This window comes from Phyllobates terribilis, unplaced genomic scaffold, assembly GCF_046119375.1.
Source record: "Phyllobates terribilis strain yellow unplaced genomic scaffold, ASM4611937v1 Scaffold_2__4_contigs__length_985480577, whole genome shotgun sequence".
NCBI classification, from domain to species: Eukaryota; Metazoa; Chordata; class Amphibia; order Anura; family Dendrobatidae; genus Phyllobates; species Phyllobates terribilis.
In genome coordinates, this window is record NW_027362762.1 from 952,061,032 (window position 1) to 952,087,837 (window position 26,806).

Sequence of the window (26,806 nt, forward strand, 5' to 3'; positions counted from 1 at the left end):
TGGATTATCGATATTTCTTTACTAAACATGTAAGGGATGGATGCCTCCAGAAAGAAACCCAAGAAAACCACATAGGTTTAAAAAAAAAAAAATTACAAATTTCAAACATTTTTATTGGAAATTTTGATTGCAGATTTTAATTAAAAAGTAACTAAACTTTCCAAATTAATTCTATCCAGCGCCGAAAGTTAATTCATTTTGCAAAACACGTTATTTATATTTACTTCATTTGATTTAAAAAAAAAAAAAAGTAGCTTTCCTGTCTGACTTTTCTGTACTCCGTTACTATGCACCGGAAGTACAAACTCTGGCAGTGGAGGGAGCAGCGGTTTGGAGGCCACTTCAATGTTATTTTTATGTCTTTTATGGGCTTAATAAAAGTGATTTGCAAAATGAAATAACTTTCAATGCTGGATAACATTGACAAAAAAAAAAAAACTTTTTGAAAGTTTAGTTATATCTTTTTTTTTTCCGTTAGTTTTTCCATTTCTGAACCTCCAGCTTTTGTGTTTTTAAGAAACTTTCTTTATTTTTCCAATGTGATCGTAAAACAGAAAAGAAAAACTTGTAAACGAGTGCAGGGATTTCTTATTCTGTTACAACACTGCGTCTTCTAGCCCAAGAAATATGGTAATTTTTCACAGGAATATTAATAGATAGTTTTCACTTTTTTTTGTTTGTTTGTTTTTTGGGGGGGTTTCTTTTTTTTTTTTTTTTTTTTATATTTTATTAACACTTACAGAAAATACTAAATACTCTCAATAATCTAGATTTAGCCTCCAGCTTCAAATATCAATTCAATATTCAATTTAACGAAAAATCATGAAGAAAATATTTACAGTAAAAAAAAAAAAGACCCCGTCCTATACAATCCGCTATAGCTGCCCCCAGCCAGGATAAGGCAGGTCCGCCGACAACATGACCTGTCACCCTGCAGACTTACAGCTCCTTTAATACTGTTTTGAACTTTCCTCATCACGTTCTTTTTTTATCTTCTACTCCAATCACATCCAAAGCTGCAGGTAAAATTCTCTTTGAAGCAGGCTGAGTAGTCGTCTTTTTACCTCTTGCAGGAAATCGGCAGAATTTTTGATTTTGCTTCGGATGTGACCGGAGTAGAAGTTTTGTTGTGAAGTCAATCAGAATAATAAGCAGATAAAAAGTAAGAAAAGTTGTGATGAGTATAAAAGGATGAAACACAAGGTAAGGAAAGAGTCCGCCACGCGTGCCAGCAATGACCTAGATGCTGCAATACCACGTACAACCTGCTGACAAGGGTGGGGCGCTGTTAGTGAATGTATGTTAAACTTTTTAACCTGCGTTTGTTTGTTTTTTGCAGTTTGTACAATAAATTTTGCTACTTTTATGAACGATCTAAAAGAAATGAAAAATATATATTTTTTTTATGATTTACAGGAAAACTCCCCAGGATGGTAATCAACGTTTTCATATTTCGTCCTCGTCTCAGTGCAGCGCCTGCATCTGCAGAGCGTCGTACGTGTCCCTTTGGGCTCCGCTTAATCCCTGAGGGCAAAAGTAATGAGAAAATTGGTTAAAAAACAAAAAAAATAATAACAATTTGGAAAGGAAAGTCGAGTATTGATTTATAAAAAGTGATGTCATACACCCTACACCGTGCGATGTCATACACCCTAGACCGTGCGATGTCATACACCCTAGACCGTGCGATGTCATACACCCTAGACCGTGCGATGTCATACACCCTAGACCGTGCGATGTCATACACCCTACACCGTGCGATGTCATACACCCTACACCGTGCGATGTCATACACCCTACACCGTGCGATGTCATACACCCTAGACCGTGCGATGTCATACACCCTAGACCGTGCGATGTCATACACCCTAGACCGTGCGATGTCATACACCCTAGACCGTGCGATGTCATACACCCTACACCGTGTGATGTCATACACCCTACACCGTGCGATGTCATACACCCTAGACCGTGCGATGTCATACACCCTACACCGTGTGATGTCATACACCCTACACCGTGCGATGTCATACACCCTAGACCGTGCGATGTCATACACCCTACACCGTGCGATGTCATACACCCTACACCGTGCGATGTCATACACCCTAGACCGTGCGATGTCATACACCCTAGACCGTGCGATGTCATACACCCTACACCGTGCGATGTCATACACCCTACACCGTGCGATGTCATACACCCTACACCGTGCGATGTCATACACCCTAGACCGTGCGATGTCATACACCCTACACCGTGCGATGTCATACACCCTAGACCGTGCGATGTCATACACCCTAGACCGTGCGATGTCATACACCCTAGACCGTGCGATGTCATACACCCTACACCGTGTGATGTCATCACCGCTGTAGCTATTGGGAGGTGTAGGGGGCGGCTCTCAGGGTCTGGGGGGCTGACGGTTTGCAATGACCCCACTGCCGAATATGAAGGCATGCTGTAGATGGGGCCCAGGAGTTTCACATTAAGCCTCTACTAAATCAATGGCCCAAATAAGGGTCAATATTTACAAAAAGTTGCAAGACGTCGACGTGACCCATATTGGGGGATGTTACCTGATAGACCACGTCATTGTTTTTCCCTTTTCTTCTGGCGTGCTGGAGAGAAAAGAAAAATGAGAAAATCAGTTGTCACATTGAAGAGTCGACCCCGCACCCTGCAGTCTCTCCAGCACTAATTTAGGTCCCTACAACGGCCATAAGGATGCGATAAAAGGTTTGGGTATGTTTCAATCTTCGGAATGTTCTCACCTGTTTTAGGAATTTTCTATTAAAACAAAACCCACTAAATCGGTCAAAAGGTGCGAGTTTTACTTCACCCACCACAGCGCCACTTAAAGTTTTTTAGGGGTCTGGCTCGGACTGGCCGACTGGAGAACCGGTGTATCTTCCGGTGGGCCCCCACTGCCAGCTCAAGCTTAGGGATGCACTGATTAGTCTCCTTCCCCTGCTGTGGGAGCGTTAGTAAATGAAGTCGGACTGACACCTCTGTAGGTAAGCTGTCCCTAATCCCAATACCTCTCCTGACTGCTGCCGAGTTGTCAGTCCAGCTTAACCTCACTAGCCCTAGCATAGCACGGGAATCTCTCCAATTATAATGAGCCTTAATGAGAGTGGCTGTCCTTTACCTCTTTTTTAGCCCTAAATTCTTTGCTGATTATGTTCCTTATATATCCTGATAACATTTTTTCTGATACAAAGCTCCAAATCCCCTGCATAGACATAAATGGTATAATTTTATCTGCCTTCAGCCTCCACCAGGGGGAGCTGAAGAGTTTACCGCATACTGGTATACACTGGACACAAATCTGTATGCAGTGAGCTCCCTCTAGTGGTGGCTGCAGGAAGTCATAAATTCATCATCTGACTCTTCTTCTATGCAGGGGATTTGGCGCTCTGCACTGGCTGATTTTCATAGCCGCTTATCTCCGCTCCTACCTTTATGCGTGTGGTTATGGGGGAGTCGGAGGAGGTCTTGTTTAACTACGTGCTACAAGGGGGGGGGGGGGGAATGCTTCCTACATAAAATTAGGCGCTAGATGCCTATTCTGGATCCATCCCCCCCCCCCCCCATTGCTGTTTTTAGCTCAGGAAGGGGTTAAGAGGACATTTTGGGGGCAGCAGTATGTTTTCTGCTTCACCGTGGGGGCTCCTGAGCCGAAAAAAAAACATTATTATTTATTTTTTTTACTTGTCGCTTTCCTTTTTCCTGTTTTTGCTTTTTTTTTTTCTCTTTTTCTTCACTATTCGGCATTCTTCTCCTTCCCCAGATAGTTGTACATTGCAATAAAAGTCTTGGCGCCCCGTCTCCGTGTCAGCGAGATATAAAGAGCGCTCGCCCGGACCGCTCAGCCCCGCGCCTTTTTTTTTTTATAAATATAGACGAGCAAACTATCTGACATTATCAAAATAAATAGGTAAACCCACAGGGGCCCCATCTCCGGCCCTCCAGTCCGCGCTCGGAGAGAACATTGCACATAAAGAGGCCGGTATTAGACAAGGGCCATTATTCTTTCTTAGAGGCTTGAAAGCGAAGGATCAGGAAATGTGAACTTTAAGACATGATTGTTCTAACGGCTCCTCGTTAATAAGTGCCGCTTCCCCTCCCCCACCTCTCGGCGAAAAGAGTCCAGGCCTCCATGGGAAATTGTAATGTATCACCGGCTCCATCCAGATACACGTCTGTGACTACAGCAACAATGGCGGATACAACATCCCGCTCCCTCCAGGGCACCAGGAGATATTAAGGAAAGGGACAAACAAAAAACACTAATCCCCCCTGGACCAGCCAGACCCCGAAGACCACCCCATGTGCGGTGATGTTAGACTCATTCACTTGTCAGTTCCATGATGTGAGATGGCAGGATTGCTCGGCCTCCGCGTGGCGGTATTATTTCAGCACTGTTTGGGATTCTTATAGCTTGTATTCTTGCTGTACTTTTTGGGCACAGTATGGTAGTACTGTTTAAGTGCACAGTTTGGCAGATTTTGACATATGTCATACCGTGGCAAGTGCCACCATGGAAATCCATTGTTAAAACAAAGGTTTACGCTTAATGTATTTGTTTTTGTCCCGGATAACGTTGGTTGGAATAATGAATGTAACCGGGTCATGATGTACAACAACCTCACATCTGACCTGCAAAAACATGGCTGTATGAGTGCAGCTCCTGAGGCCACTGAATGCAGCTGCAAAGAGCAGGAGAATGTGAGGTGCTGTAAGTGCAGGGGTCTAGTCTGGGGTCTGTATTAGTTTATGGAGTCTGAGCCAATGTCTGAATACACTTAGGGGTCTGTACATAATCAGGGGTCTGGTCAAGGGTCTGTATTATTTTAGGGGTCTGGTCTAGGGTCTGTATATATTTAGGGGTCTGGTCCGGGGTCTTTATTATTTTAGGGGGTCTAGTCTGGGCCGAGGTCTGAATACATTTAGGGTCGGTATATAATTAGGTGTCTGGTCTGGGGTCTGTATTAGTTTATGGGTTTGGTCTAGGGTCTATATATATTTAGAGCTCTGGTCAGGGGTCTGTATGTATTTAGTGGTCTGGATCCGGGTCTGTATGTATTTAGGGGTCTGGTCCGGAGTCTGTATATATTTAGGGGTCTGGTCTGGGGTCTGTATATATTTAGGGGTCTGGTCTGGGGTCTGTATATAATTAGGCATCTGGTCTGGGGTCTGTATATATTTAGGGGTCTGGCTTGGAGTTTGTATATATTTAGGGGTCTAGTCTGAGGTCTGTATTAGTTTACAGAGTCTGGGCTGAGATGTGAATACATTTAGAGGTCTGTATATATTTAGGGGTCTGGTCTTGGGTCTGTATGTATTCAGTGGTCTGGTTCAGCATCCGTATTAGTTTAGGGGGTCTGGTCGGGGGTCTGAATACATTTAGGGGTATGTATACAATTAGGGGTCTGTATGTATTCAGTGGTCTGGTTCAGCGTCTGTATTAGTTTAGGGGGTCTGGTCGGGGGTCTGAATACATTTAGGGGTATGTATACAATTAGGGGTCTGTATGTATTCAGTGGTCTGGTTCAGCGTCTGTATTAGTTTAGGGGGTCTGGTCGGGGGTCTGAATACATTTAGGGGTATGTACACAATTAGGGGTTTGTATGTATTCAGTGGTCTGGTTCGGGGTCTGTATTAGTTTAGGGAGTCTAGACGGGGGTCTGTATACATTTAGGGGTCTGATCTGGGGTCAGTATGTGTATTTAGGGCTCTTGTCGGGGGTCTAGTTTGGGGTCTGGTCTATGATGTGTGTTAGTTTATAGGATCTAGAATGAGGTCTGTACTTATTTAGGTGGTCTCCTGTACTCGGTCTAGGTCTGTGTTTTGGGATTTCCCGTGATTGGAGCTGAGTGGTTTAGCGACCAATATACGTTGCCATCTGTAGTGATTGGGGGGATCTGGTTTGGGTCTGTATTTTGGCGTGCATTCTTGGGTCTGTATTTACTTTGAGGGTCTATTTCTTCTGAGGTTTGGTCTGGGGTCTTTATTCATTTTGAGATGTGATATGGCGGTTTAGCCTCCTATGTAAATGGCGGACTTAGGAGGTGATAGTTTGGAGCGATGGTTATCGCACCTCTTCTCAGAATCTCCGGAATCCGAGAGAAGCTGACCCGATCCCCGGAGTCTCAATAACACAGTGATTGTAGGCAGCGCTGGAGACAGAGGAGGAGAAGAAGCGACAGGACACCGGGTACCGGACTCCGAAATGGACCCAATAAGTCACCAATGATGTTTCCATTAACCTCTTCTCTGCCAATCACTAAGGAGCTAATTTTATGGTTTGGAGATTCTGGGTAACGCCTCGTCCTGTATAGACCACTCCGTCCACCTCTCATCCGGCAGAGGTCGTCATTCCTGCTGTTTGTAGTCCATCACCATTTCTCCTTGGTTCTGACTTTTCTCCCTTTTTCGTTCTGAACCTCTGGATTCACTTTAGCCACAATACATTACTTTCAATTTCATTCTCGTCGGTGAAACCTGTGTTCTTCCCCCCGGGGAGATTTTCTTCTCCGTTGCTTGGGAAAATTACAGGTTGTTTATTACCGGAGGACGAGTTCAGCAGCTCCGCGCCCAAACGTATCGTCATGAATATCGTATCGCTTCTCAATTTTATTTTTTTTCTAACTGGACGAAAAACGTGGACAAAAATTCTAAAAAAAAAAATTTGAAAATTTGAAATAAGATTTCAAAATCCGTCCGTTAAATAAATGTTTAATTTGATTTAGATAAGTATTTATCTGTTTACAAAATGATCGAAAAGTTAAAAAAAAATAAAACAAAACTAATTCGAAAAAAAATTCCCAATTGGAAAAATGTTACGGACTCACAGAGTCAGTCTATAGGGTTTTCTGCTTCTCCTACATCTTTGGGGAGAGGCTCCTGTTGCAGAAAGTTGCCTAACAGCCAGTTTATGAGAAGGAGGAGGAGGGAAATATCTCATTTCCCAGAAATACTTTCTTTTTTCCTGCCTCCTACCACGGAGCCGGGAAACATGGCCCCTGCTTCCTATCACATAGTCACTACCTGAAGTTGTCCCTAGGAGGCGCTCATTGCACACTGTATAATAACTGTATACATCCATATGCAGTTAGCTCCCCCTAGTGGTGCTGGCAGGCAGAATTATATCATTTATTAAGTCAGGGAACAGCCCTCTTCTGTACAGATATACACAGGGGCCCATTTAGAGTTTTATTATGGGGCCCCATGATTTCTCTGATATATTTCATCTTATGAAAGGGCCGTAAAGCATTTTTTCTTCTACAGAAAATCCTCAAAATAAGACTTTCCTTTCTTCATTAAGGCAAAATAACAGATCCAGGGACTGGTTTTGTGTTGTGCTCCAGGTGGGTTTTGAACTGTGAAACGCGTCGGCTCCACGATTGATGAGACTCGCAGGAGAGAAATGAGCACCGGACCCGTCCTGGGAGAACAGAGAGGTTTATTGATCTGAATTTTTGGCCAATCCACCCTGACTCCTCAGGAGGCGATCTGCTCATCTCGCCTTTAATGAGGTTTGTAGAGGTTTGGATGAGGTCTTTTTTCTGCTCTGTTCATAACACAATATGTCTGATTGACGGGTGACGGAGGGATGGAACAGACGCGGGTCACAGATAAACCTGCCAGTATGGTGGAACCAGATTATGTCCTTTGTATCTTCTCAGCCGAAAGCCGCAGTCACTGCTGTGAGGAAGATGCTAACGTGAGGATGATACTAACGTGAGGATAACGCTAACGAGAGGATGACGCTAACGAGAGGATGACGCTAACGAGAGGATGACGCTAACGTGAGGAAGATGCTAACGTGAGGATAACGCTAACGAGAGGATGACGCTAACGAGAGGATGACGCTAACGTGAGGATAACGCTAACGTGAGGATGATACTAATGTGAGGATAACGCTAACGAGAGGATGACGCTAACGAGAGGATGATACTAATGTGAGGATGACACTAACGTGAGGATGACGCTAACGTGAGGATGACGCTAACGTAAGGATGATACTAATGTGAGGATGACCCTAACGTGAGGCTGACGCTAACGTGAGGATGACGCTAACGTGAGGATGACACTAACGTGAGGATGATACTAATGTGAGGATGATACTAATGTGAGGATGACGCTAACGCGAGGATAACGCTAACGAGAGGATGACGCTAACGAGAGGATAACGCTAACGAGAGGATGACGCTAAAGTGAGGATGACGCTAAAGTGAGGATAACGCTAACGAGAGGATGACGCTAACGTGAGGATGACGCTAAAGTGAGGATAACGCTAACGAGAGGATAACGCTAACGTGAGGATGACGCTAACGTGAGGATAACGCTAACGTGAGGATGACGCTAACGTGAGGATGACGCTAACGAGAGGATGATACTAATGTGAGGATGACACTAACGTGAGGATGACGCTAACGAGAGGATGACGCTAACGTAAGGATGATACTAATGTGAGGATGACCCTAACGTGAGGATGACCCTAACGTGAGGCTGACGCTAACATGAGGATGACGCTAACGTGAGGATGACACTAACGTGAGGATGATACTAATGTGAGGATGACACTAACGTGAGGATGATACTAATGTGAGGATGATACTAATGTGAGGATAACGCTAACGAGAGGATGACGCTAACGAGAGGATAACGCTAACGAGAGGATGACGCTAAAGTGAGGATGACGCTAAAGTGAGGATGACGCTAACGAGAGGATGACGCTAACGTGAGGATGACGCTAAAGTGAGGATAACGCTAACGAGAGGATAACGCTAACGTGAGGATGACGCTAACGTGAGGATAACGCTAACGTGAGGATGACGCTAACGTGAGGATGACGCTAACGAGAGGATGATACTAATGTGAGGATGACACTAACGTGAGGATGACGCTAACGAGAGGATGACGCTAACGTAAGGATGATACTAATGTGAGGATGACCCTAACGTGAGGCTGACGCTAACATGAGGATGACGCTAACGTGAGGATGACACTAACGTGAGGATGATACTAATGTGAGGATGATACTAATGTGAGGATGACGCTAACGAGAGGATGACGCTAAAGTGAGGATGACGCTAAAGTGAGGATAACGCTAACGAGAGGATGACGCTAACGAGAGGATAACGCTAACGAGAGGATGACGCTAAAGTGAGGATGACACTAACGTGAGGATGATACTAATGTGAGGATGATACTAATGTGAGGATGACGCTAACGAGAGGATGACGCTAAAGTGAGGATGACGCTAAAGCGAGGATAACGCTAACGAGAGGATGACGCTAACGAGAGGATAACGCTAACGAGAGGATGACGCTAACGTGAGGATGACGCTAAAGTGAGGATAACGCTAACGTGAGGATGACGCTAAAGTGAGGATAACGCTAACGTGAGGATGACACTGACGTGAGGATAATGTGAGGATGACACTAACGTGAGGATGACGATAATGTTAGGATGACGATAACGTGAGGATGACGATAATGTTAGGATGACGCTAACGTGACGATAACGCTAACGAGAGGATGACGCTAACGTGAGGATGACGCTAACGTGAGGATGACGCTAACGTGAGGATAACGCTAACGAGAGGATGACGCTAACGTGAGGATAACGCTAACGTGAGGATGACACTGACGTGAGGATAATGTGAGGATGACACTAACGTGAGGATAACGCTAACGTGAGGATGACACTAATGTGAGGATGATACTAATGTGAGGATGATACTAATGTGAGGATGACACTAACGTGAGGATGACACTAATGTGAGGATGATACTAACGTGAGGATAACGCTAACGAGAGGATGACGCTAACGAGAGGATGACGCTAACGTGAGGATGATACTAACGTGAGGATGACGCTAACGTGAGGATGACGCTAACGAGAGGATGACGCTAACGAGAGGATGACGCTAACGTGAGGATGACGCTAACGAGAGGATGACGCTAACGAGAGGATGATACTAATGTGAGGATGACACTAACGTGAGGATGACGCTAACGAGAGGATGACGCTAACGAGAGGATGATACTAATGTGAGGATGACACTAACGAGAGGATAACGCTAACGTGAGGATGACCCTAACGTGAGGCTGACGCTAACGTGAGGATGACGCTAACGTGAGGATGACGCTAACGTGAGGATGACACTAACGTGAGGATGATACTAATGTGAGGATGACGCTAACGCGAGGATAACGCTAACGAGAGGATGACGCTAACGAGAGGATGACGCTAACGAGAGGATGACGCTAAAGTGAGGATGACGCTAAAGTGAGGATAACGCTAACGAGAGGATGACGCTAACGTGAGGATGACGCTAAAGTGAGGATAACGCTAACGAGAGGATAACGCTAACGTGAGGATGACGCTAACGTGAGGATAACGCTAACGTGAGGATAACGCTAACGTGAGGATGACGCTAACGTGAGGATGACGCTAACGAGAGGATGATACTAATGTGAGGATGACACTAACGTGAGGATGACGCTAACGAGAGGATGACGCTAACGTAAGGATGATACTAATGTGAGGATGACCCTAACGTGAGGATGACCCTAACGTGAGGCTGACGCTAACATGAGGATGACGCTAACGTGAGGATGACACTAACGTGAGGATGATACTAACGTGAGGATGACACTAACGTGAGGATGATACTAATGTGAGGATGATACTAATGTGAGGATGACGCTAACGCGAGGATAACGCTAACGAGAGGATGACGCTAACGAGAGGATAACGCTAACGAGAGGATGACGCTAAAGTGAGGATGACGCTAAAGTGAGGATAACGCTAACGAGAGGATGACGCTAACGTGAGGATGACGCTAAAGTGAGGATAACGCTAACGAGAGGATAACGCTAACGTGAGGATGACGCTAACGTGAGGATAACGCTAACGTGAGGATGACGCTAACGTGAGGATGACGCTAACGAGAGGATGATACTAATGTGAGGATGACACTAACGTGAGGATGACGCTAACGAGAGGATGACGCTAACGTAAGGATGATACTAATGTGAGGATGACCCTAACGTGAGGCTGACGCTAACATGAGGATGACGCTAACGTGAGGATGACACTAACGTGAGGATGATACTAATGTGAGGATGATACTAATGTGAGGATGACGCTAACGAGAGGATGACGCTAAAGTGAGGATGACGCTAAAGTGAGGATAACGCTAACGAGAGGATGACGCTAACGAGAGGATAACGCTAACGAGAGGATGACGCTAAAGTGAGGATGACACTAACGTGAGGATGATACTAATGTGAGGATGACACTAATGTGAGGATGACGCTAACGAGAGGATGACGCTAAAGTGAGGATGACGCTAAAGCGAGGATAACGCTAACGAGAGGATGACGCTAACGAGAGGATAACGCTAACGAGAGGATGACGCTAACGTGAGGATGACGCTAAAGTGAGGATAACGCTAACGTGAGGATGACGCTAAAGTGAGGATAACGCTAACGTGAGGATGACACTGACGTGAGGATAATGTGAGGATGACACTAACGTGAGGATGACGATAATGTTAGGATGACGATAACGTGAGGATGACGATAATGTTAGGATGACGCTAACGTGACGATAACGCTAACGAGAGGATGACGCTAACGTGAGGATAACGCTAACGTGAGGATGACGCTAACGTGAGGATAACGCTAACGAGAGGATGACGCTAACGTGAGGATAACGCTAACGTGAGGATGACACTGACGTGAGGATAATGTGAGGATGACACTAACGTGAGGATAATGTGAGGATGACACTAACGTGAGGATAACGCTAACGTGAGGATGACACTAATGTGAGGATGATACTAATGTGAGGATGATACTAATGTGAGGATGACGCTAACGTGAGGATGACACTAATGTGAGGATGATACTAATGTGAGGATGATACTAATGTGAGGATGACGCTAACGAGAGGATGATACTAATGTGAGGATGACACTAACGTGAGGATGACGCTAACGTGAGGATGACACTAATGTGAGGATGATACTAATGTGAGGATGACGCTAACGCGAGGATAACGCTAACGAGAGGATGACGCTAACGAGAGGATGACACTAACGAGAGGATGATACTAATGTGAGGATGACGCTAACGTGAGGATGACGCTAACGTGAGGCTGACGCTAACGTGAGGATGACGCTAACGTGAGGATAACGCTAACGTGAGGATGACGCTAAAGTGAGGATGACGCTAAAGTGAGGATGACGCTAAAGTGAGGATGACGCTAAAGTGAGGATAACGCTAACGTGAGGATGACGATAATGTTAGGATGACGCTAACGTGACGATAACGCTAACGTGAGGATGATGCTAACGTGAGGATAACGCTAACGTGAGGATGACACTGACGTGAGGATAATGTGAGGATGACACTAACGTGAGGATGACGATAATGTTAGGATGACGCTAACGTGACGATAACGCTAACGAGAGGATGACGCTAACGTGAGGATAACGCTAACGAGAGGATGACGCTAACGTGAGGATGACGCTAACGTGAGGATAACGCTAACGTGAGGATGACACTAACGTGAGGATAACGCTAACGTGAGGATGACGATAATGTGAGGATGACGCTAACGTGAGGATGACGCTAACGTGAGGATGACGCTAACGTGAGGATGACGATAACGTGAGGATGACGATAACGTGAGGATGACGATAATGTGAGGATGACGATAATGTGAGGATAACGCTAACGTGAGGATGACGATAATGTGAGGATAACACTAACGTGAGGATGACGCTAACGTGAGGATGACGCTAACGTGAGGATGACACTAACGTGGGGATGACGATAATGTGAGGATAACACTAACGTGAGGATGACGATAATGTGAGGATAACGCTAACGTGAGGATGACGATAATGTTAGGATGACGTTAACGTGAGGATGACGATAATGTGAGGATAACACTAACGTGAGGATGACGATAATGTGAGGATAACGCTAACGTGAGGATGACGCTAACGTGAGGATGACGCTAACGTGAGGATGACACTAACGTGGGGATGACGATAATGTGAGGATAACACTAACGTGAGGATGACGATAATGTGAGGATAACGCTAACGTGAGGATGACGATAATGTGAGGATGACGCTAACGTGAGGATAACGCTAACGTGAGGATGACGATAATGTGAGGATAACGCTAACGTGAGGATGACGCTAACGTGAGGATGACACTAACGTGAGGATGACGCTAATGAGAGGATGACACTAACGTGAGGATGACGCTAACGAGAGGATGACACTAACGTGAGGATGACGATAATGTGAGGATAACGCTAACGTGAGGATGACGATAATGTGAGGATGACGCTAACGTGAGGATGACGCTAACGTGAGGATGACGATAATGTGAGGATGACGCTAACGTGAGGATGACACTAACGTGAGGATGACACTAACGTGAGGATGACACTAACGTGAGGATGACGATAATGTGAGGATAACACTAACGTGAGGATGACGCTAACGTGAGGATGACGCTAACGTGAGGATGACACTAACGTGGGGATGACGATAATGTGAGGATAACACTAACGTGAGGATGACGATAATGTGAGGATGACGCTAACGTGAGGATAACGCTAACGTGAGGATGACGATAATGTGAGGATGACACTAACGTGAGGATAACGCTAACGTGAGGATGACGCTGACGGGAGGATAATGTGAGGATGACGCCGACGTGAGGATGACACTAACGTGAGAATGACACTAACTAGAGGATGACACTAACGTGAGGATGACGCTGACGGGAGGATAATGTGAGGATGACGCCGACGTGAGGATGACACTAACGTGAGAATGACACTAACTAGAGGATGACACTAACGTGAGGATGACGCCGACGGGAGGATGACGCCGACGGGAGGATGACGCCGACGGGAGGATGACACTAACGGGAGGATGACACTAACGGGAGGATGACACTAACGGGAGGATAATGTGAGGATGACACAATGATACTAATGTGAGGACGAGAATATGACACTGCTATAAGGATGACACTATTGTGATGATGACACTGCTGTGAGGATGACACTACTGTGAGGATGAGGTTGACACTGACACTACTATGAGGATGACACTGACACTACTATGAGGATGACACTGACACTACTATGAGGATGACACTGAAGCAAAATCAGTACAGATTTGCTGGATGTCAGTCATACAATGGTCGACCATTCAAGATCGAGAGCAGGGAGGGGGCACTACTGCAGATATTTGTGCTATAAAGTCACAGTTAGCGCAAGTACTGTAGAACTACAAATACCAGCAGCGCAGCACATATATCTGACTGCTCCCGCTTGCCGGCTCATCCTGCTGCTTTCTACATCTCGGGCAGACGGTGCAGTATTTTCTCCTTTCCTCCGGTGGCGCACAGCAGACGGTGCACACGCTGTACGTCTCCTGGTGCCCGCTGTGCCCTCTGCTGTCCTACTGAACATACTGCACATCGGAGACCACATAAAGACGCGCGGAGCCGGGCACGGTGGGCCCAGGCCGTAGATAACACCGTGTGCTTTATGCCCTAATAATAATAACACAGTGTAACAACACAACCCTCCGCTAAAGCAGCCGCGGGCGCGGTGTGCCGCCATATAACAAGTCACCACCGGATCACTGCTCCCGCCACCTCTGCTGGAATATTGGACTCTCTTAACTGCTACATATGCAACAACTAAATATATTACCATAGCCCTGCCCCCACAGATTTATGCAAATTAGACTGAATTATACTGTATAGCGGTTGTATGAATGAGTCCTAATGGCAGGTAAAGCCCAAACTACAATTAGCTTCCAGTGAGGACACCGACCTGCTTGACCCGGATGTCGCTGTACGGATCGTTCATCTTGTCTCTCTGCAGATCCTGAAATGTTCAAAAACAGTGCAATTAGGAATGGAGAAAGTTCCCGTCACCCAGGAGGAGGCATTGGATGCCCGTAATGAAGGTGACACCACAAGGATATGGCGGTATTACTGCTATACAACATCCAGATCACTTCATATTTTGAGCAGTTATATGGTCATTGTATGGAAGTAATTGAGCACCGTGTGGCGGTATTCATTTTGCATTGTATATTGTGGCACGTCTACCCCTAGTATTGCAGTACATGAGGGTGGCAGTAATGTATTGTTATAGAAGCAGCTATATGGAAGTATTATTTGGTTACTGCGTGGTAGTATTTATTCACTGCATGGCGGAATTTCCTTTATATTGTATATTTGTGGCACTACTAAGTGCTGTGCGGTATATTATATTTGCAGTATGTGGTGTTGGCAGCAATGTGTCCTCTATAACAGGATCTGAGCACTGTATGGCGGTATTTCGCATACATTTCATATTGTGACATTACTAACTACTTTGCAGTACATGGTGTCAGCAGCAATGTGTCCTGTATAACAGATCTGTGCACCGTATTGCGGCATTTCTTATACAATGTATATTGTGGCACTACTAATTACTATATGGTATATAATACTTGCAGTACATGGTGTCGGCAGCAAAGCGTCCTGTATAACAGAATTTGAGCACTGTATGGTGGTATTTCTTATACATTGCATATTTTGAATTTACTAAGTACGTTCCTGTATATGGTGTTGTCAGCAATGTGTCCTGTATAACATCTGTGCACCGTATGGCGGCATTTCTTATATGTTGCATATTGTGGAACTTAGTACTTTACGGTATATAATACTTGCAGTACATGGCGTCGGCAGCAATGTGTCCCATATAAGAGGATCTGAGCACCGGTCTTTGTATTTTATATTGTGGCACTACTACACATAGTACGGTATATTAAACATGCACTATATGGCGGTGTAAAGCATTGTTATTCAGGCATCTACAGTATATGGGAGTGTTATTTGAGGTGATAGAGCTGTTATTTGGTTACTGTATGGTAGCATTTCGTCACTGTATAGCGGTATATTTACTTTGCACTGCGCATTTTGGAATAGGATATTACACCATATGTGGCAGCCACAGAAAGTACCGCACAGGGCATCACTCAACATAAGACCGGCCCGAGCCATATTACTCTTTGAGGCCGATATAGGAATCTATATAACAAAAATGTAGATGTAAAAACTTTGGTAAAATTTTTACTGATCTCTAACCGTACAGTCACCCGATTCTCTCAGCTTTCCATGTTTTGATTTTTCCTAAGGTAACTGAATTTTTGACCACCCACTCCCAAAGCACAATACTTGTATCATACGACCATCCACCGCCCTCTCTGGCCAAAAAATTTCATAAAATATTGCAGGGTTTTCTGAACAATTTTTATAAAAACATCGCTCCGTACAGTCCGCCCTCTACATGATCTGCCCTTTACTACATGGACCTTTCATGGACCTTTCATGGACCTTTCTTGATACTTACATGATAGACGGAATTATCTGGACTCTTCATCTGTTGCGGGAGAAAGCAGAGGACATTATCAATCAGGATGTAAGGAATGACTGGTAATAATAAGATATTTTACTAATTTCTTTCATTATTAAGTGAATTTCAGGGTCAGACTACATAGGATTTGTTTGTAGTTTGTAACCATGGAGACGCATAGGACATCCTAGGAGCTGTGTACACAAAACAAAATATATATGATTTTTTTTTTTTTTAATAATTTGAAATGCATTGGGGGGGAAAAACAAAAAGTTTACGTAACCCTTCGAGTGAATTTCCATCATGCAGCTTTTAACATTAACATGTAATAACGATTCATCTCTTAATTTATTTTGGCTTAAATCGATTTTTCCTGATACACAGCTCCAAATCCTCTGCAATGTCACAGAAGGAAAAGACAAAATTCGCACTGCCTGCAGCCACCACTAGAGGGAGCTTAAAATGCTGCTGTCTGCGGTAAGCTCCTGAGCTCCCTCTAGTTGTGGCTGCAGGTAGTACAGATTTTATCATTTCCTTCTGTGATATTGCAGGGGATTTGGAGCTCTGAGTCAGAAAAATTGAACTTTGACCGGTATAAAGATATATTAAGCAATTAATGAGCAGATAATTCTGGATCTAAAAACAGCGTGATGGTGAAATAGTGGCGTAGTGTTGCTCCAGACGGTTTATTCGTATGTTGTGTATGTCGCTGCTGAGAATGCATCACTTATTGACAGAAATGGCTGTAAATCTCAGCTCCCTGAGCACAAAGCCGCCCGTCGCTGAAGATTCTGTACTTCAAAGCCGCAGAAAGCTTTTTGTTGTTTGTTTTCCATGGTAGCTGCGGCCGTGTGATGTTTCTGAGCCCCGACGTCCCCCCGTACCTGCAGACGCGGGCGACAGACATCACAGGAGGATCGTCCGCCCGCCCGCGCCTTCCTACTGCTGGGACACAGAGGGAATCAGACGGCTGATGGCAATCTCTCCGGAGGCTTCACTGCCGCTCGCCAGTCGTCTCCTTCATAATCTTTTCATCTGGATGCAGCAAATCCCGACCAATTATCACCTCCGCGCGCAACGAGGACAGCGGGCGATATCCGCCGGCTGATGACAGACCCTGACCTTCTACTGCGGCCAAGAGCAGATGCCGCACATGACGGCCATCACTATACAGAAGCTGTCAGTCATCTCACAGCCGCGCTGCCTGACGCCCAGGGGATGAGATCTAAAGGGGAGCTCCACCCGAAAATGAAAACCGAAGCATGTGACAGAAAATCTGGAGTTACAGCAACAGCAAAAGTCTGGTGATTACATTTATTATATTCACCGAGAAGATAATGGTATCATGTGGCAACCATGACATTCACAGCGGAAGTCAGGAGATAGATGGATACATAGAAGACAATAGATAGATGATGGATAATAGATAGATGATAGATAGATGATAGATAGATAGATGATAGATAGATGATAGATAGATGATAGATAGATAGATGATAGATAGATGATAGATAGATAATAGATGATAGATAGATGATAGATAATGGATATTAGACAGATAATAGATAGATGATAGATGATAGATAGATGATAGATAGATGATAGATGATAGATGATAGATAGATGATAGATAGATAATAGATGATAGATAGATGATAGATAATAGATAGATAGATAGATAGAAAATATTTAGATAATAGATAGATAATAGATGATAGATAATAGATAGAAAATATTGAGATAATAGATAGATCATAGATAGATAGATAGATACAGTCCCATAGTTACTTACTCTGTTCATCCCTTTCTCTGTGTCCCCCTTTGTATTTATTTCATCGTATCCTGTTTGGTTTCGATATTGAAGTTCCTGGATATAATGAGAAGATATTTTTCCGTTACACATTTTACATTTCTCTGGATTTAGAGGGGTCCTGCTAAGCTCCGGTTATCTAGGGACCCCAAGAACAAGACCACTGGGGCAATATATGACTGGAGCATGCAATCCATCTCTGCCTAGGACAACCGGGGACTGTACTGTATGATTTACTAATGTCATTGGCTTTTACTGAACTTAACGAATGAGCCTCAGTCACTGCAAACCAAAAATGTGACTGAAGTATTCCCACATCTCTAATCACAATAACAGCGAGATTAGCTAATACTCACAGTGTATTCGTCTCCTGTCTTCACACCACCGCTCACTGCGTCTCTCTTCAGCAGCTGAATAAAACATACAATTATTACTGATAATGAACACAATTAACACAAAAAATATACACAAAATAACATTCCAACTGTAACGGGTCTGGGAGGCGGAACCTCTGAGCTACTATACAAGGGGGCGGTCCTTGTAAGGGAGCGGGTGGTGACCAGGCAGGCAGTCACAGCAGGTGACCGGGACAGTCTCTAGAAGAACGGGCAGGAGGTCACGGCAAGTGACCGGGGCAGTCTCTGGGTGAACGGGCAGATGGTCACGGCAAGTGACCGGGGCAGTCTCTGGGTGAACGGGCAGATGGTCACGGCAAGTGACCGGGGCAGTCTCTGGGTGAACGGGCAGATGGTCACGGCAAGTGACCGGGGCAGTCTCTGGGTAAAGGGTTGGTACGACCTGTGGCGGCTGATGGTAGACGTGAGCTCCCAGGTGAGCAGGCGAGAGTCTCTGGATAAACGGGTGGTCACAGCATGTGACGGCGGAGCCTCCAGGTAGGCTAGCAGGCAGGTAGCAGATGAGCGCTCCCAGGTGAGCGGGCAGGAGTCACTGGACAGGCAGGTGGTCACAGCACGTGACGGCGGAGCCTCCAGGTAGGCTAGCAGGCAGGTAGCAGATGTGCGCTCCCAGGTGAGCGGGCAAGCTGGTCCATAGACAGACTGACAAGAGTTGGAAGGCAGACCGTCGGACCTCAGGCAAGCAGGCAGGTAGTTGATGTGCGCTCCCAGGTGAGCGGGCAAGCTGGTCCTTAGACAGACTGACAGGAGTAGTAAGGCAGACCGTCGGACCTCAGGCTAGCAGGCAGGTAGCAGAATATCAGGCAGGAATAAGACAGCAAGCTGGCAGGAATCTGGCAGGTATCTGGCAGGTAACTGGCAACGGGACCTGAGGGCTGAAGCAGAGTAGTGAACAGTACAACAACATTGCTCGGGCACCTCCATTTTGGAGGAGGTGCCTTATATATGGTGAAGTCCTCCGGCCATTGGCCGGGGACTCCTTAGGACGGCGCGCGCGGCCCCTTTAAGAGGGAGGGAGAGCGCGCGCCCTAAGCACAGTGGCCGGGAAGGAGCGCGCGCTGCCAGCAGAGCGGGAGGAGGACGCCGGGCACGGAGCAGAGAGGTGAGGGGAACAGCGTCCCTGCCTAGCAGAGGGCAGGGACGCCGACGCTACAGTACCCCCCCCCTTTAGGCCCCCCCTTTTTTAGGCCAGACAGAAATTTAGCAAGGATGAGCGGGGCATGGATGTTCTCCCGGGGCTCCCACGTTCTCTCCTCAGGACCAAACCCCTTCCAATCTACTAGAAAAAAGGTCTTTCCTCTTACCCTTTTGGTGGCAAGAATGTTCTCTACCTCAAACTCGTCCTCAGCAGAAACCGGAGCAGGAGGCGTACCTGTAGACTTGGAAAAAGAGTTAAGTACCACAGGTTTGAGGAGAGATACATGGAAGGAGTTAGGGATCCGTAAGTTGGCCGGGAGTTTCAATTTATAGGCCACCGGGTTGATCTGACTGATGACCTCCAGAGGACCGATGAACCGAGGCCCTAACTTGTAAGAAGGTATCTTGAGTCGGACATATTTAGATGAGAGCCAGACTTTATCTCCAGGACGAAATTGTGGAGGATCCAGGCGTTTTTTGGCAGCGTGTCTTTTCATCCGTTCGGACGACTGAAGGAGTGCGGATCGGGTACTCTCCCAAATGGAGGAAAATTTGCTAACGAGAGATTCCGCAGCCGGGTTGTCCACAGAGGTGGAGACAGGAAAAGGAATCCGAGGATGCTGACCGAAGACTACAAAAAACGGGGATTTGGAGGAAGATTCGCTCTCGTGATTGTTATAAGAGAACTCGGCCCATGGTAGGAGATCCACCCAGTCTGAATGATGGGCATTAACGAAGTGCCGGAGGTAACTGGTCAGGTTCTGATTGATCCGCTCCACTTGACCATTGGACTGTGGGTGGTAAGCGGAAGAGAAGTCCAGGGTGACGTCTAGCAGTTTACAAGTGGCTCTCCAGAAGCGTGAGGTGAACTGTACCCCACGATCCGACACGATGTGGAGGGGCAGGCCATGAAGACGAAAGATGTGACGAATAAAGTCTTTAGCTAGCTCGGGTGCAGACAGGAGGCCTGGCAGGGGAACGAAATGAGCCATCTTGGAGAAGCGGTCAGCGACCACCCAAATGACCGTACAACTGGCAGAGACTGGGAGGTCAGTTATAAAGTCCATTGCTATATGCTGCCAGGGGGCAGCAGGTACAGAAAGCGGAAGGAGGCGACCGGCTGGCAGATGTCTCGGAACCTTGTTGCGGGCGCAGGACACACAGGCAGAAACAAAGTCTATTACGTCCTTGTGCAGGGTAGGCCACCAGTAGTGCCGGGTAATAAGCTGGAGGGTCTTTTTCTGACCGGCGTGGCCAGCCAGTTTAGAGGAGTGACCCCAGTGAAGGATCTTCTCCCGATCAGGTACTGATACGAACGTCTTTCCGGGAGGGAGACGATTTAGACTCACGGGAGCCACCTGCATTACTCTGGCGGGATCGATGATGTGTTTCGGATCTTCCTCGAGATCAGACACCAGAAAGGATCGAGACAAGGCGTCCGCCTTGACGTTTTTGTCAGCCGGGCGAAAATGAAGAACAAAATCAAAGCGAGCAAAAAACAAGGACCACCGGGCTTGGCGCGGGTTAAGTCTCTGGGCATGCTGGAGGTAAGCCAAGTTCTTGTGGTCAGTGTAAATTATTACCGGGTGAAGAGCCCCCTCGAGCAGGTAACGCCACTCCTCCAATGCCAGTTTGATGGCCAATAACTCTCGGTCTCCTATGGAATAATTGCGCTCTGAGGAGGAGAAGAGTTTAGAGAAGAAGCCGCAAGTTACCATCCTCCCGGAAGATGATTTTTGAGTAAGTACCGCTCCGGCTCCTGAGGAGGAGGCGTCAACTTCCAGGAAGAACTGCTTGTTGCCGTCCGGGCGATGCAGCACCGGGGCGGAAGAGAAGGCCTGTTTTAAGGAAAGAAAGGCCTCCTCTGCTTCGGGCGGCCACTCTTTGGGATTAGTACCCTTACGGGTGAGCACGGAAATTGGGGCAGTCCGGGAAGAGAAGTGCGGTATGAAGAGGCGGTAGTAGTTGGCGAAGCCCAGGAACCGCTGAATGGCCTTCAACCCCTCCGGTCGAGGCCATTTCTCGATGGCAGACAGTTTCTCTGGATCCATTCGTAGGCCGGTCTGAGAAATAATGTAGCCCAAAAACGGAAGCGAGGTCTGCTCAAAGAGGCACTTCTCGTATTTAGCGAAGAGGTGATTCTGCCTGAGCCTGAGCAGGACCTGACGAACGTCCCTCCGGTGAGTCTGGAGATCCGGAGAGAAGACCAAGATGTCGTCCAGGTACACCACTACGCAGGAGTAGAGAAGGTCCCGGAAGATGTCATTGACCAACTCTTGAAAGACGGCAGGAGCGTTACAGAGACCAAAGGGCATTACCAGATATTCATAGTGGCCGTCCCGGGTGTTGAATGCCGTCTTCCATTCATCCCCCTGACGGATACGAACCAGGTTGTACGCCCCACGGAGGTCCAGTTTGGTGAAGATTCTAGCCCCCCTCAGACGATCAAATAACTCCGGAATGAGCGGAAGGGGGTACTTATTCTTCACCGTGATCTGGTTAAGGCCTCTATAGTCTATACAGGGACGGAGAGAGCCGTCCTTCTTTTTGACGAAAAAGAAGCCTGCTCCCGCCGGGGAGGTAGATTTCCGGATGAATCCCCTGGCCAGATTCTCCTCAATATATTCGGACATCGACCGGGTCTCAGCAGCGGATAATGGATAAATACGCCCACGGGGAGGAGTAGTACCAGGTAACAGGTCGATAGGGCAGTCGTATGGTCTATGAGGGGGTAGTGTCTCTGCCTCCTTTTTATTAAAGACATCAGCATAAGACCAATAAGGAATCGGAAGTCCAGGTAGATTAGCTGGGGTAGGAGAAGGACGGACGGGATGGACGGGAACCAGACAGGTCTTATGGCAGTCCTGTCCCCAGCGAAGGACTTCTCCGGTCTGCCAGTCAAGCACGGGTGCATGTCTCTGGAGCCAAGGTAGACCTAGCAAGAGGGCGTGAGAGAGTCCAGGCAGAACATGAAAGGAGATACTCTCAGAATGCAGCATTCCCACCTGCAGAGTAATGGATTCGGTGATGAGTTGGATGGGGCGTGGTAAGAGACCCCCATCCACGGCAGCAACAGACAAGGGTACAGCCAGAGGTTTGGTGGGGATGCGGTATTTCTCTACCAGGGACTGTGAAATAAGATTCCCGGCTGCTCCAGAGTCAAGTTGGGCTAGTTCGAAATAACGGTTCTCCCCGCAGACGATTGAGACTGACAGCAGCAGAGATGGAGAGGATTTATTCTTGTCTAGGTCGACCTCTCTGAGCGAACCTAGACACAGGCGTTTCCCGACCTCTCCGGGCAGGCACGGATCCGGTGCTCCTTACTGCCACAGTAGAAGCAGCTCCCCTCGGCACGGCGTAAGTCCTGACGGGTTTTGACCATCTTGGTCTGGTCGACCTGCATAGGCTCAGGAGAGTGTACCTGGGGAAAGACGGATTTCTGAAAAGTAGGAGCTAGACGTGGAAACCTCCTCTCACGGGTGACCTCTTTGGCACGCTCCTGGAACCGTAGGTCAATCCGGGTGGCAAGAGTTATTAGGTCATCGAGAGTGGTAGGAATGTCCCGACCGGCAAGTTCATCTTTAATACGGCCGGACAGACCCTCCCAGAAGACGGATACCAGAGCGTCGTTATCCCAGGCCAGCTCCGAGGCAAGGGTACGGAACCGTATGGCATATTGGCCCACGGTGAGACTTCCCTGACGGAGGCGTAGCAGTGATGATGCGGATGAGGTCTTCCGTCCGGGTTCGTCGAAGACTTTCCGGAAAGCCATGAGAAAGGCAGGCAAGTCGGACACCAGGGGGTCTCCTCTCTCCCATAGAGGATTTAGCCAGGCCAGGGCCTCCCCGGTGAGATGGGACATGATGAAGGCAATTTTGGCCCGGTCGGAGTTAAACTGGTGGGACAGGAGTTCAAAGTGCAGGGTACACTGATTTATGAAGCCCCGAGCCTGGGCGGAGTCGCCTCCGAAGCGAGGAGGTGCAGAAAGCCGGGGTCCGGGGTAGGATACCATGGTATTAGTGGACAGCGGAGCTGCCGGATTGCGAGTCATGGCACTGGCGGAGGTTGCTGGCGGAGCAGTCAGAGTGTCCAGGTGAGAATTGACATTCCGCAGGTGACCCAGGATGGACTCCTGTTGGGACCTCTGACGGGACAGTTCATGACACAGGTCCGAGAGCGAGGGAGCTTGGGTGCCACCGGGTTCCATGGCCCGAGCAAACTGTAACGGGTCTGGGAGGCGGAACCTCTGAGCTACTATATAAGGGGGCGGTCCTTGTAAGGGAGCGGGTGGCGACCAGGCAGGCAGTCACAGCAGGTGACCGGGACAGTCTCTAGAAGAACGGGCAGGAGGTCACGGCAAGTGGCCGGGGCAGTCTCTGGATGAACGGGCAGATGGTCACGGCAAGTGACCGGGGCAGTCTCTGGGTGAACGGGCAGATGGTCACGGCAAGTGACCGGGGCAGTCTCTGGGTGAACGGGCAGATGGTCACGGCAAGTGACCGGGGCAGTCTCTGGGTAAAGGGTTGGTACGACCTGTGGCGGCTGATGGTAGACGTGAGCTCCCAGGTGAGCAGGCGAGAGTCTCTGGATAAACGGGTGGTCACAGCATGTGACGGCGGAGCCTCCAGGAAGACCAACAGACAGGCGGCAGATGAGCGCTCCCAGGTGAGCGGGCAGAAGTCTCTGGACAGGCGGGTGGTCACAGCACGTGACGGCAGAGCCTCCAGGTAGGCTAGCAGACAGGCAGCAGATGAGCGCTCCCAGGTGAGCGGGCAGGAGTCACTGGACAGGCAGGTGGTCACAGCACGTGACGGCAGAGCCTCCAGGTAGGCTAGCAGGCAGGTAGCAGATGTGCGCTCCCAGGTGAGCGGGCAAGCTGGTCCATAGACAGACTGACAAGAGTTGGAAGGCAGACCGTCGGACCTCAGGCAAGCAGGCAGGTAGTTGATGTGCGCTCCCAGGTGAGCGGGCAAGCTGGTCCTTAGACAGACTGACAGGAGTAGTAAGGCAGACCGTCGGACCTCAGGCTAGCAGGCAGGTAGCAGAATATCAGGCAGGAATAAGACAGCAAGCTGGCAGGAATCTGGCAGGTATCTGGCAGGTAACTGGCAACGGGACCTGAGGGCTGAAGCAGAGTAGTGAACAGTGCAACAACATTGCTCGGGCACCTCCATTTTGGAGGAGGTGCCTTATATATGGTGAAGTCCTCCGGCCATTGGCCGGGGACTCCTTAGGACGGCGCGCGCGGCCCCTTTAAGAGGGAGGGAGAGCGCGCGCGCCCTAAGCACAGTGGCCGGGAAGGAGCGCGCGCTGCCAGCAGAGCGGGAGGAGGACGCCGGGCACGGAGCAGAGAGGTGAGGGGAACAGCGTCCCTGCCTAGCAGAGGGCAGGGACGCCGGCGCTACACCAACCAATATACAAAAATATAAATCCTACTACACTGCCCCCTACATGCAAGAATACATTTTCAATAATACTGCCCTCTATGTACAAGAATATAACTACTATAATACTGCTCCTATGTACAAGAATATAACTACTATAATACTGCTCCTCTGTAGAAGAATATAACTACTATAATACTGCTCCTATGTACAAGAATATAACTACTATAATACTGCCCCCTATGTACAAGAATATAACTACTATAATACTGCCCCTATGTTCAAGAATATAACTACTATAATACTGCTCCTATGTACAAGAATATAACTACTATAATACTGCTGCTATGTACAAGAATATAACTACTATAATACTGCTCCTATGTGCAAGAATATAACTACTATAATACTGCCCCGTATGTACAAGAATATATCTACTATAATACTGTCCCCTATGTACAAGAATATAACTACTATAATACTGCTCCTATATACAAGAATATAACTACTATAATACTGCCACCTATGTACAAGAATATAACTACTATAATACTGCCCCCTATGTACAAGAATGTAACTACTATAATACTGCCGCCTATGTACAAGAATATAACTTCTATAATACTGCTCCTATATACAAGAATATAACTACTATAATACTGCCCCCTATGTACAAGAATATAACTACTATAATACTGCTCCTATGTAACAGAATATAACTACTATAATACTGCTCCTATGTACAAGAATATAACTACTATAATACTGCCCCCTATGTAACAGAATATAACTACTATAATACTGCTCCTATGTACAAGAATATAACTATTATAATACTGCCCCTATGTACAAGAATATAGCTACTATAATACTGCCCCTATGTACAAGAATATAGCTACTATGATACTGCCCCCTATGTACAAGAATATAACTACTATAATACTGCTCCTATGTATAAGAATATAACTACTATAATACTGCCCCCTATGTAACAGAATATAACTACTATAATACTGCTCCTATGTACAAGAATATAACTACTATAATACTGCCCCCTATGTACAAGAATATAACTACTATAATACTGCCCCTTATGTACAAGACCTTTTTTAGGGAGTAGAAACATGCTGGCTTATTAATGCTTGTCACTAAGCTTATCCCAAAATTAGCCATCTTTTGGCAATTGTTTCATGTATTTTCACATCGGTACAATCTAGTACTATAAAAACACTGGGCATCCAGGAAATGTCTGGCTGATGTACGTGTGTAGTGGCAGAAGCCACATGGTAGAGAATTAGGATGGGGAAGTAAAGGAAATGTGTAACAGCTTTGGGTCAGCTTCTGCAGCCACTGCCAAAGCAGTACAGTCTAGCACAGACTTGGGCAAAGTGCGGCCCGCGGGCCACATTCGGCCCTCTGGCTGTTCCAGTCCGGCCCGTGGACCAAGACTGCCAAGGGGCTGATAACAGTGGCCCACGGGCCGCACTATGCCCTTCCCAGCTCACACACATGCCGTCACTGCCCGCCGTCACTGCCCGCCCACACGCCGTCACCGCTGTCTCAATCCGCGGTCTCAATCCGCTGTGAATGCATTGG

General features: G+C 47.1%; 1 protein-coding gene across 1 annotated transcript in view; it reads right to left on the minus strand.

Moving 5' to 3' along the window:
• Window positions 1–92: 92 nt before the first annotated feature.
• Window positions 93–26,806, minus strand: part of CD247 (CD247 molecule) — a 127,537-nt gene continuing 100,823 nt past the window's right edge. Inside the window, exons 3-8 of the mRNA XM_073668561.1 lie at window positions 18,630–18,683; window positions 18,256–18,330; window positions 16,461–16,490; window positions 14,892–14,945; window positions 2,580–2,621; window positions 93–1,524 (exon numbers count right to left, since the gene is read on the minus strand). Of these exons, the coding sequence (XP_073524662.1) occupies window positions 1,465–1,524; window positions 2,580–2,621; window positions 14,892–14,945; window positions 16,461–16,490; window positions 18,256–18,330; window positions 18,630–18,683 (315 nt within the window). The 3' untranslated portion in view covers window positions 93–1,464. The remainder of the gene's footprint in view (window positions 1,525–2,579; window positions 2,622–14,891; window positions 14,946–16,460; window positions 16,491–18,255; window positions 18,331–18,629; window positions 18,684–26,806) is intronic.